The sequence below is a fragment of the Salmo salar genome, chromosome ssa13, assembly GCF_905237065.1.
Source record: "Salmo salar chromosome ssa13, Ssal_v3.1, whole genome shotgun sequence".
In the NCBI taxonomy this organism is placed as follows: Eukaryota; Metazoa; Chordata; class Actinopteri; order Salmoniformes; family Salmonidae; genus Salmo; species Salmo salar.
In genome coordinates this window covers 94,128,958-94,141,238 of record NC_059454.1, presented here as the reverse complement: position 1 = coordinate 94,141,238, position 12,281 = coordinate 94,128,958, and the positions used below count along the sequence as shown (strand labels likewise).

The window sequence follows — 12,281 nt, the reverse complement described above, 5'->3', positions numbered from 1 at the left end:
TTCCACGTTCTCCACTGCTGTCCCATCGATGTGGATAGGGGGGTGCTCCCTCTGCCATTTCCTGAAGTCCACGATCATCTCCTTTGTTTTGCTGACTCCCAGAGCCCTCACCTCCTCCATGCAGGCTGTCTCGTCGTTGTTGGTAATCAAGCCTACTACTGCTGTGTAGTCTGCAAACTTAATAGAACATATCTACCGCTTCTTAGACTTGCTTTCAATGAGAATGACAGATCTATAACTCACATTTCTATGTGAATTTGGTCAGGTCGCCCAAAAAGTTACATACTGCAGCGTTAACAGAAAACGGTGAATGCAAAAGTGCAAAGTGGTAACTGGCCTATTTAGCATTCTCTTTTCATTTTCAAAGTGTATGCAAATATTGATTACTGGAGGCATACACCAGGAGAGAAAAACAACACCACCATGCAGTGACGCATCCTAGCCATGCCACACGCTCTGTGCATTGATTTTAGACAGGGTTTGAACCTGGTGTCTTGTAAATCAGAAGAACATATTAACCTGCTAAGCCAAAAGCCTAGGAAATTTAGCTTGGGGAGCCAATGAAATGTGTCTGGTCTCAGGCAATTACATGTGCGTATCATTGGAACCTGCAAGTAAGTAGGGGTGGTTTCAATACACTGTAGGCTGCCTACTTTACTATAAGGCAGCACTATTAATGCCCCGGGTGAAGTGGGTTAACTCTGTTGCATTCGTTTTAGAACCAAGCTGCTTCCCAGGTGTGGTGCCCCACTTTAGCCAACGGCAGTGTCATAGGTTAAGCACGTGGAGTAATGAGTAGGATTCTGTGTTCACATGAAAAAGTGATTGCTTTTGTTAAAAAGCCTTTATCTGCATTTCCAATGAAAACTAGCACTAGAAGAACTCCCTATATGTCCGACTACTCACTGATCTTGGGTCAAGCACGTGGGAGCCTGTCGATAAATTATGGCAATGCTGTAATAGAATGTAATATTTCCCATCCCATCACTGGTGATCATTGATCACTGAGCTTGAATTCTTTCATGGTTTTGATGCACTGTTTCACATGAGCATCTTATTCATCTCTATGTGATGGAATTATTACTCTATTTTGAAGAAATCTTCCACATTAATCACAAAAAATAGAGATACACACTATGTTTTAATAGCACTCCGATAAACAATATGTTACACCAAACAATATTAACACACCAGGCCAAATAAAAGTAATGTTTACTAAATAAATCCACCCCAGCAACATGTTTACAAAGAAGGGAGATCAAGAGGCATCATTAACAAGTCATCCACCTCCTCCTGAAGTGCATCAGCTTTCTTATTCAGCAGCATCTGAAACAAAGGAAGACCACCAAAAAGGACAACGATCACAGAGTAAATGCTCGTCACGTCTCATCACAATCCCATTTTCTACGATATTCAATTTTTTTATTTATTCTTTATGGATTTACGATGTAAACAGCACAATTGTGTGTGTGTGTGTGCTAAGCATTTGACAACAGTCATACTTTTGCAGAAGCAACAATCTGATTGGAGAACCTCTTCAAGAAACAAGCCGAAGTCTTCATAAGAACGTTTGGGTCAGCGTTGGCCAGATGAGCCAGTGTCTTATATCCAGTTTTGTACTGCTGCTTGGCTCTTCCCTGTCAAAAGCAGATAAAGGGTTACAGCATGCAAAAATACTTCTGGAACAATGCCTGAATACCTTGGCTAGGACAATTGCTCTCATAACTGGATACCTAAGATGTGGATATGTTTTTTTGGGCCTTTTGTTGACAGGTAAGTAGGACATTGGCACCATTTTGAGGATGGTATAATGCCAATAAAATGAATAGAGATTTTTTTAAAGTCTGACCTCCATGACTCCCGCTACCTCCATGAGAGGGATGAGCTCGGCCTGGACACAGTAGGTCAGCCTGCGGGTCAGCTCAGTCAGGAGAGCGTTGAAGGGCCAGAACTCCTCCAGCTCCTGATAACAGAGAGAGGACGCAGTGAGATCAGTGGGGTCAAAATGGACGGCAAAGAGCAGACACAACTAAAGAGCTATTCTTAGTACTGAGAAGTGTTTGCAGTAACCCCAAGCCCTGTTACACTGAGGTGAAATCTCTTATGATAATCATGCATACGATATGGATCCATTTTCAGAGTGCCTCTATGAAAACACTGACACGAGGGACAAATATAGTTATATTTAGCTTGCCTGGTCCCCAATGACATTCACTGAGTATACCAAACATCAGAATGGCGCCGGAGGGCATGGCTGCCGTTTTACAGGCTCCTAACCAATTGTGCTATTTTGCCAGTTTTTTTCGAGTTGTTTGTAACTTACTTTGTACATAAATGTTTCTGCCACCATCTCTTATGTCCAATTCTTATGACCAAAAAGCAGCTTCTGGATATCAGAACAGCAACTACTCGCATCGAACCGCAGATAGATATTTTTTTTTTTATGAGTCACATGTGAAGGATTTACTGCTGGTACCAGACCAGGCCCAAATTCGTTGTTTGCAAAAAGAAGAGACGCCGATACAGGGGACGCAGATCCGGATGCCTTGTGAGAATTTGGCGGAAAGTGGGTAACCCGCATCTACCACCCGTCCTATTGGCCGCCGTGCAAATATTGGAGAATAAACTGGATGAGCACCGTTTGAGACTATCCTACCAACAGGACATTAAAAACGAATATCTTATGTTTCACCGAGTTGTGGCTGAATGACGACATGGATAATATACAGTTGGATGGGTTTTCTGTGCATCAGCAAGACAGAACAGCTACCTCCGGTAAGACAAGGGGTGGTGGTCTGTCTATTTGTCAATAACAGCTGGTGCGCAAAATCTAATATTAAAAGAAGTCTCAAGGTTTTGCTTGCCTGAGGTAAGAGTATCTCATGGTAAGCTGTAGACCACACTAAATACCAAGAGAGTTTTCATCTATATTTTTTCGTAGCTGTCCATTTACCATCACAAACCAGTGCTTGCACTAAGACCGCACTCAACAAGATGCAAGCACTCCGACGAACCATCAAATAGGCAAAGCTTCAATACAGGACTAAGATTGAATCCTACTACACCGAGTCTGACACTCATCGGTTGTGGCAGGGCTTTCAAACTAAAAACTCAGCACTGTCAACTGCGTTTACTTTCAGCAAACTTAATGTGTAAATATTTGTATGAACATAAGTGTCAACAACTGAGACATAAACTAAACAAGTTCCACAGACATGTGACTAACAGAAATTGAAAAATGTGTCCCTGAACAAGGGGGTGGGGGGGGGTCAACATCAAAAGTAACAGTCAGTATCTGGTGTGGCCACCAGCTGCATTAAGTACTGCAGTGCATCTCCTCCTCATGGACTGCACCAGATTTGCCAGTTCTTGCTGTGAGATGTTACCCCACTCTTCCACCAAGGCACCTGCAAGTTCCCAGACATTTCTGGGGTGGAATGGCCCTAGCCCTCACCCTCCGATCCAAAAGGTCCCCAACGTGCTCAATGGGATTGAGATCTGGGCTCTTTGCTGGTCATGGCAGGACACTGACATTCCTGTCTTGCAGGAAATCACGCACAGGTGGCATTGTCATGCTGGAGGGTCATGTCAGGATGAGCCTGCAGGAAGGGTACCACATGAGGGAGGAGGATGTCTTCCCTGTATCGCACAGTGTTGAGATTGCCTGCAATGACAACAAGCTCAGTCCGATGATGCTGTGACACACCGTCCCAGACCATGACGGACCCTCCACCTCCAAATCAATCCCGCTCCAGAGTACAGGCCTCGGTGTAACGACGATAAACGCGAATCCTACCATCACCCCTGGTTAGACAAAACCGCGACTCGTCAGTGAAGAGCACTTTATGCCAGTCCTGTCTGGTCCAGCGACGGTGGGTTTGTGTCCATAGGCAACATTGTTGCCGGTGATGTCTGGTGAGGACCTGCCTTACTATAGCCCTACAAGCCCACAGTCCAGGCTCTCTCAGCCTATTGCGGACAGTCTGAGCACTGATGGAGGGATTGTGCGTTCCTGGTATAACTCTGGCAGTTGTTGCCATCCTGTACCTGTCCCGCAAGTGTGATGTTCAGATGTACTGATCCTGTGCAGGCGTTGTTACACGTGGTCTGCCACTGCGAGGACGATCAGCTGTCCGTCCTGTCTACCTGCAGTGCTGTCTTAGGCGTCTCACAGTACGGACATTGCAATGTATTGCCCTGGCCACATCTGAAGTCCTCATGCCTCCTTGCAGCATGCCTAAGGCACATTCACGTAGATGAGCAAGGACCCTGGGCATCTTTCTTTTGGTGGTTTTCAGAGTCAGTAGAAAGGCCTCTTTAGTGTCCTAAGTTTTCATAACTGTGACCTTAATTGCCTACTGTAAGCTGTTAATGTCTTAACGACCGTTCCGCAGGTGCATGTTCATACATTTTTTAAGGGTCATTGTTTCCAAATCTTGTTCAGTGTTTAAACCCTTTACAATGAACATATGTGAAGTTATTTGGATTTTTATTAATTATCTTTTGAAAGGCAGGGTCCTGAAAAAGGGATGTTTCTTTTTTTGCTGAGTTTATTACAGACTACAAAAGGAAGCCCAGCTGCGAGCTGCTCAGTGACACGAATCTACCAGACGAGCTAAATTACTTCTATGCACGCTTCGATGCAAGCAACACTGAAGCATGCATTAGAGCACCAGCTGTTCCAGACGACTGTGTGATCATGCTCTCTGTAGCTCATGTGAGTAAGACCTTTAAACAGGTCAACACTCACAAGGATGCAGGGCCAGACGGATTACCAGGACATGTACCCAGTGCATGCGCTGACCAACTGGCAAGTGTTGTCACTGATATTTTCAACCTGTTAATGTCTGAGTCTGGTATACCTACAGTTGAAGTCGGAAGTTTACATACACCTTAGCCAAATACATTTAAACTCAGTTTTTCACAATTCCTGACATTTAATCCTAGTAAAAATTCCCTGTCTTGGGTCAGTTAGGATCACCACTTTATTTTAAGAATGTCAAATGTCAGAATGATAGTAGAGAGCTTTTATTTCTTTCATCACATTCCCAGTGGGTCAGAAGTTTACATACACTCAATTAGTATTTGGTAGCATTGCCTTTAAATTGTTTAACTTGGGTCAAACTTTTAGGGTAGCCTTCCACAAGAATTTTGGCCCATTCCTCCTGACAGAGCTGGTGTAACTGAGTCAGGTTTGTAGGACTCCTTGCTCGCACACACTGTTTCAGCTCTGCCCACAAATTGTCTATAGGATAGAGGTCAGGACTTTGTGATGGCCACTCCAATACCTTGACTTTGTTGTCCTTAAGCCATTTTGCCACAACTTTGGAAGTATGCTTGGGGTCATTGTCCATTTGGAAGACCCATTTGTGACCAAGCTTTAACTTCCTGACTGATGTCTTGAGATGTTGCTTCAATATATCCACATAATTTTCATCCCTCATGATGCCATCTAGTTTGTGAAGGGCACCAGTCCCTCCTGCAGCAAAGCACCCCCACAACATGATGCTGCCACCCCCGTGCTTCACGGTTGGGATGGTGTTCTTCGGCATGCAAGCCTCCCCCTTTTTCCTCCAAACATAACAATGGTCATTAAGGCCAAACAGTTCCAATTTTGTTGCATCAGACCAGAGGACATTTCTCCAAAAAGTACGATATTTGTCCCCATGTGCAGTTGCAAACCGTAGTCTGGCTTTTTTATGGCGGTTTTGGAGCAGTGGCTTCTTCCTTGCTGAGTGGCCTTTCAAGTTATGTCGATATAGGACTCGTTTTACTGTGGATATAGATACTTTTCTACCTGTTTCCTCCAGCATCTTCACAAGGTCCTTTGCAGTTATTCTGGGATTGAGTTGCACTTTTCGCACCAAAGTACGTTAATCTCTAGGAGACAGAACGCGTCTCCTTCCTGAGCGGTATGAAGGCTGCGTGGTCCCATGGTGTTTATACTTGCGTACTATTGTTTGTACAGATGAACGTGGTACCTTCAGGCGTTTGGAAATTGCTCCCAAGGATGAACCAGACTTGTGGAGGTCTAGAATTATTTTTCTCAAGTCTTGGCTGATTTCTTTAGATTTTCCCATGATGTCAAGAAAAGAGGCACTGAGTTTGAAGGTAGGCCTTGAAATACATCCACAGGTACACCTCCAATTGACTCGAATGATGTCAATTAGCCTATCAGAAGCATCTAACGTCATGACATCATTTTCTGGAATTTTACAAGCTGTTTAAAGGCACAGTCAACATAGTGTATGTAAACTTCTGACCCACTGGAATTGTGATACAGTGAAGTATAAGTGAAAAAATCTGTCTGTAAACGATTGTTGGAAAAACCGCCCCCAGATGGTAAGGGTAGGCAACAACACATATGCCACGCTGATCCTCAACACAGGGTCCCCTCAGGGGTGCGTGCTTAGTTCTCTCCTGTACTCCCTGTTCATCCACGACTGCGTGGCCAGGCATGACACCAACACCATCATTAAGTTTACAGTGGTAGGCCTGATCTGATCACCACTACGATGACACAGCCTATAGGGAGGAGGTCAGAGACCTGGGAGTGTGGTGCCAGGACAACAACCTCTCCCTCAAAGTGATCAAGACAAAGGAGATGATTGTGGACTACAGGAAAAAGAGGGCAAAGCATTTCATTGATGGGGATGTAGTGGAGCAGGTCAAGAGCTTCAAGTTCCAAGGTGTCCACATCACCAACAAACTATCATGGTCCAAAACACACCAAGACAGTCGTGAAGAGGGCACGACAACACCTATTCCCCCTCAGGAAACGGAAAAGATTTGGTATGGGTCCTCAAATTCTCAAAAAGTTCTACAGCTGCACCATCGAGAGCATCCTGACTGGTTGCATCACTGCCTGGTATGGCACCTGCTTGGCATCTGACTGAAAGGCGCTTTGGAGGGTAGTGCGTACTGCCCAGTACATCACTGGGGCCAAGCTTCCTGCCATCCAGGACCTCTATACCAGGCTGTGTCAGAGAAAGGCCCTAAAAATGCCAAAGACTCCAGCCATCCTAGTCATAGACTGTTCTCTCTGCTACAGCACGGCAAGCGGTACCGGAGCACAAAGTCTAGGTCTAAAATGCCCCTTAACAGCTTCTACCCCCAAGACATAAAACTGCTGAACAGCTAATCAAATGGCTACCTGGACAATTTGCATTGACCCCCCCCCCCCTTTAAACACTGCTCCTACTCACTGTTTTATCTATGCATAGTCACTTTACCCCTACATACATGTACATATTACCTCGACTAACCTGTACCCCCGCACATTGACTCAGTACCGGTATCCCCTGTATATACAGTGGCTTGCGAAAGTATTCACTCTCCTTGGCATTTTTCCTATTTTGTTGCCTTACAACCTGGAATTAAAATCGATTTTTGGGGGGGGTTGTATCATTTGATTTACACAACATGTCTATCACTTTGAAGATGCAAAATATTTTCTGAAACAAACAAGAAATAAGACAACAAAAAACAACTTGAGCGTGTATAACTATTCACCCCCCCAAAGTCAATACTTTGTAGAGCCCCCTTTTGCAGCAATTACAGCTGCATGTCTCTATAAGCTTGGCACATCTAGCCACTGGGATTTTTGCACATTCTTCAAGGCAAAACTGTTCCAGCTCCTTCAAGTTGGATGGTTTCCGCTAGTGTACAGCAATCTTTAAGTCCTACCACAGATTCACAATTGGATTGAGGTCTAGATTTTGACTAGGCCATTCCAAGCCATTTAAATGTTTCCCCTTAAACCACTCGAGTGTTGCTTTAGCAGTATGCTTATGGTCATTGTCCTGCTGAAGGTGAACCTCCGTCCCAGTCTAACATTTCTGGAAGGCTGAAACAGGTTTCCCTCAAGAATTTCCCTGTATTTAGCGCCATCCATCATTCCTTCAATTCTGACCAGTTTCCCAGTCCCTGCCGATGAAAAACATCCCCACAGCATGATGTTGCCACCACCATGCTTCACTGTGGGGATGGTGTTCGCGGGGTGATGAGAGGTGTTGGGTTTGCGCCAGACACAGCGTTTTCCTTGATGGCCAAAAATATCAATTTTAGTCTCACCTGACCAGAGTACCTTCTTCCATATGTTTGCGGAGTCTCCCACATGTCTTTTGCTTATTTTTTACTTAAAGCAATGGCTTTTTTTCTGGCCACTCTTCCGTAACGCCCAGCTATGTGGAGTATACAGCTTAAAGTGGTCCAATGGACAGATACTCCAATCTCCGCTGTGGAGCTTTGCAGCTCCTTCAGGGTTATCTTTGGTCTCTTTGTTGCCTCTGATTAATACCCTCCTTGCCTGGTCTGTGAGTTTTAGTGGGCGGCCCTCTCTTGGCAGGTTTGTTGTGGTGCCATATTCTTTCCATTTTTTAAAAATGGATTTAAATGGTGCTCCGTAGGATAATCAAAGTTTCTGATATATTTTTATAACCCAACCCTGATCTGTACATCTCCACAACTTTGTCCCTGACCTGTTTGGAGAGCTCCTTGGTTTTCATGGTGCCGCCCGCTTGCTTGGTGATGCCCTTGCTTAGTGGTGTTGCAGACTCTGAGGCCTTTCAGAACAGGTGTATATATATATATATATACTGAGATTATGTGACAGATCAGATGACACATAGATTGCACACAGGTGGACTTTATTTAACTAATTACGTGACTTCTGAAGGTATACTGCTCAAAAAAATAAAGGGAACACTTAAACAACACATCCTAGATCTGAATGAAAGAAATAATCTTATTAAATACTTTTTTCTTTACATAGTTGAATGTGCTGACAACAAAATCACACAAAAATGATCAATGCAAATACAATTTATCAACCCATGGAGGTCTGGATTTGGAGTCACACTCAGAATTAAAGTGGAAAACCACACTACAAGCTGATCCAACTTTGATGTAATGTCCTTAAAACAAGTCAAAATGAGGCTCAGTAGTGTGTGTGGCCTCCACGTGCCTGTATGACCTCCCTACAACGCCTGGGCATGCTCCTGATGAGGTGGCGGATGGTCTCCTGAGGGATCTCCTCCCAGACCTGGACTAAAGCATCCGCCAACTCCCGGACAGTCTGTGGTGCAACGTGGCGTTGGTGGATGGAGCGAGACATGATGTCCCAGATGTGGATTCAGGTCAATTGGATTCAGGTCTGGGGAACGTGCGGGCCAGTCCATAGCATCAATGCCTTCCTCTTGCAGGAACTGCTGACACACTCCAGCCACATGAGGTCTTGCATTGTCTTGCATTGTCTTGCATTAGGAGGAACCCAGGGCCAACCGCACCAGCATATGGTCTCATAAGGGGTCTGAGGATCTCATCTCGGTACCTAATGGCAGTCAGGCTACCTCTGGCGAGCACATGGAGGGCTGTGCGGCCCCCCAAAGAAATGCCACCCCACACCATGACTGACCCACCGCCAAACCGGTCATGCTGGAGGATATTGCAGGCAGCAGAACGTTCTCCACGGCGTCTCCAGACTCTGTCACGTCTGTCACATGTGCTCAGTGTGAACCTGCTTTCATCTGTGAAGAGCACAGGGCGCCAGTGGCGAATTTGCCAATCTTGGTGTTCTCTGGCAAATGCCAAACGTCCTGCACGGTGTTGGGCTGTAAGCACAACCCCCACCTGTGGATGTCGGGCCCTCATACCACCCTCATGGAGTCTGTTTCTGACCGTTTGAGCAGACACATGCACATTTGTGGCCTGCTGGAGGTCATTTTGCAGGGCTCTGGCAGTGCTTCTCCTGCTCCTCCTTGCACAAAGGCGGAGGTAGCGGTCCTGCTGCTGTGTTGTTGCCCTCCTACGGCCTCCTCCACGTCTCCTGATGTACTGGCCTGACTCCTGGTAGCGCCTCCATGCTCTGGACACTACGCTGACAGACACAGCAAACCTTCTTGCCACAGCTCGCATTGATGTGCCATCCTGGATGAGCTGCACTACCTGAGCCACTTGTGTGGGTTGTAGACTCCGTCTCATGCTACCACTAGAGTGAAAGCACCGCCAGCATTCAAAAGTGACCAAAACATCAGCCAGGAAGCATAGGAACTGAGAAGTGGTCTGTGGTCTCCACCTGCAGAACCACTCCTTTATTGGGGGTGTCTTGCTTATTGCCTATAATTTCCACCTGTTGTCTATTCCATTTGCACAACAGCATGTGAAATTTATTGTCAATCAGTGTTGCTTCCTAAGTGGACAGTTTGATTTCACAGAAGTGTGATTGACTTGGAGTTGTTTAATTGTTCCCTTTATTTTTTTGAGCAGTGTAATTAGTTGCACCAGATCTTACTTAGGGGCTTCATAGCAAAGAGGGTGAATACATATGCACGCGCCACTTTTCCATATTTAAAAAAAAAAAAGATTTTGAAACAAGTAATTTTTTTCATTTCATCAATTTGGACTATTTTGTGTATGTCCATTACATGAAATCCAAATAAAAATCCATTAAACTAAAGGTTGTAATGCAACAAAATAAGAAAAACGCCAAGGGGGATGAATATTTTTGCAAGGCAGTGTATATAGCCTAGTTGTTATTGTCTTTTTTTTTTACTTGTTTATTTAGTAAATATTTTTGGTTCTCGTATTTTTCTTAAAACCTGCATTGTTGGTTAAGGGCTTCTAAGTAACCATTTCACCTGTTGTATTCGGCGCATGTGACAAATAACATTTATTTGATTAGGAACACCTTACTAATATATCTCTTTTGCCCTCAGAAGAGCTTCAATTCGTCGGGGCATGGACTCAACAAGGTGTTGAAATCATCCACAGGGATGCTGATGCCAAAGCTTCCCACAGTTGTGTCAAGTTGGCTGGATGTCCTTTGGGTGGTGGACCATTCTTGATACAGCAGCATGCAGTTCTTGACACAAACCGGTGTGCCTCATCCATATACTTACATGTACATATTCTCATTCACCCCTTTAGATTTGTGTGTATTAGGTAGTTGTTGGGGAATTGTTAGATATTACTGCACTGTCGGAACTAGAGGCACAAGCATTTCGCTACACTCGCATTAACATCTGCTAACCATGTGTATGTGACAAATAAAATTTGATTTGATTTACTACCATACCCCATTCAAAGGCACTTACATATTTTGTCTTGCCCATTCACCCTCAATGGCACACATACACAATCCATGTCTCCATTGTCTCAAGGCTTAAAAATAAATCATTCTGTAACTGGTCTCCTCCCCTTCACCGACACTGATTGAAGTGGATTTAACAAGTAACATCAATAAGGGATCATAGCTTTCACCTGGGCGGAGGAGGAGCTGAGCAGTGTCTGGATGAAGCCCCGGCTGAGCAGAAACCTGTCGGCCACGCTCCACAGGTCAGTCTCCTTCAACAGAAACAGCAGCACCAGGGCCAGGTAAAGCCGGCTCACCACCACCGTGTCCATATTCTGAGGCAGAGAGCATAGGTAAAGTGTGTAACTGTTTGTTGTTGTTTGTGTCGCACTGCATTGCTTTATCTTGGCCAGGTCGCAGTTGTAAATGAGAACTTGTTCTCAACTAGCCTACCTGGTTAAATAAAGGTGAGGAAAAAAAAGACCACAGAAATATAATTATTCCTACTACAGTAGGAAGGACATCATAGTACAAAAGAATGTCTCATTGTCCGTTTGGCTCATTACAGTATTACATCAATGATCACAGTTTAGAGCAGATTTGAATTCACATCACAGGAGATTTACAGTTCATTAGCTTCTATTATCTCAGGACTTAAATTATTTAAGCATGCCTTCCATCCAGTGGATAAAGTGGGTGGGGGAAGCTACAAAAACAAGACAATTAAATAATGGTTTTAAGACAACCTACTTAAGTATAAGGCCTCATAATACCCCTTAAAAACGACGGGGATTTAAAGCTGCAAAATTTTTTGGACGACCTGACCAAATTCACATAGAAATATGTGTTGTAGATCTGCCACTCATTGAACGCAAGGCTAAGAATCGGTAGATCTGTTCTTAAGTTTCGTTTTTGCATCATTTACTTTCAGTTTTGTACACCAGCCTCAAACAGCTGAAAATACAATATTTTGGGGTTATGGGAAAGTTATTTCACAGTGGTTTAGATGGCACAATTATTCTCTACACCAGGTATTACCAAACTGGGGTAGGCAATGCCGTCGGGGGTACGCCAAGTAAAATGTGATTCACATTAGATTAAAAAAAATTCTTCACACTTTCAAACAGTACATTTATATTTTCCAACCGGGCTATACATTTGGGTGAGGTTTTTTTCTCGCCTGAGTAGCCTCGTTTCACTGCCAAAAATA

The 12,281-nt window shown here is 44.4% G+C and overlaps 1 protein-coding gene across 1 annotated transcript; it reads right to left on the bottom strand.

Moving 5' to 3' along the window:
- Window positions 1–1,144: 1,144 nt before the first annotated feature.
- Window positions 1,145–11,423, bottom strand: LOC123726101 (helicase POLQ-like). Its single transcript, XM_045692434.1, has 3 exons — window positions 11,260–11,423; window positions 1,850–1,963; window positions 1,145–1,637 (listed from the first exon to the last, which is right to left on the bottom strand). The coding sequence occupies exons 1-3, from the start codon at window positions 11,401–11,403 to the stop codon at window positions 1,497–1,499; spliced, it is 399 nt and encodes a 132-aa protein (XP_045548390.1). The 5' UTR covers window positions 11,404–11,423; the 3' UTR covers window positions 1,145–1,496.
- Window positions 11,424–12,281: the final 858 nt, after the last annotated feature.

Excerpts from the sequence above, each read along its gene's own strand:
- LOC123726101 (XM_045692434.1), bottom strand. The coding sequence starts at position 11,403 with ATGGACACGGTGGTGGTGAGCCGGCTTTACCTGGCCCTGGTGCTGCTG. Across the intron at positions 1,964-11,259 it reads TCAGCTCCTCCTCCGCCCAG|GAGCTGGAGGAGTTCTGGCC; the intron begins GTGAAAGCTATG and ends CTCTGTTATCAG. Across the intron at positions 1,638-1,849 it reads AGGTAGCGGGAGTCATGGAG|GGAAGAGCCAAGCAGCAGTA; the intron begins GTCAGACTTTAA and ends TGCTTTTGACAG.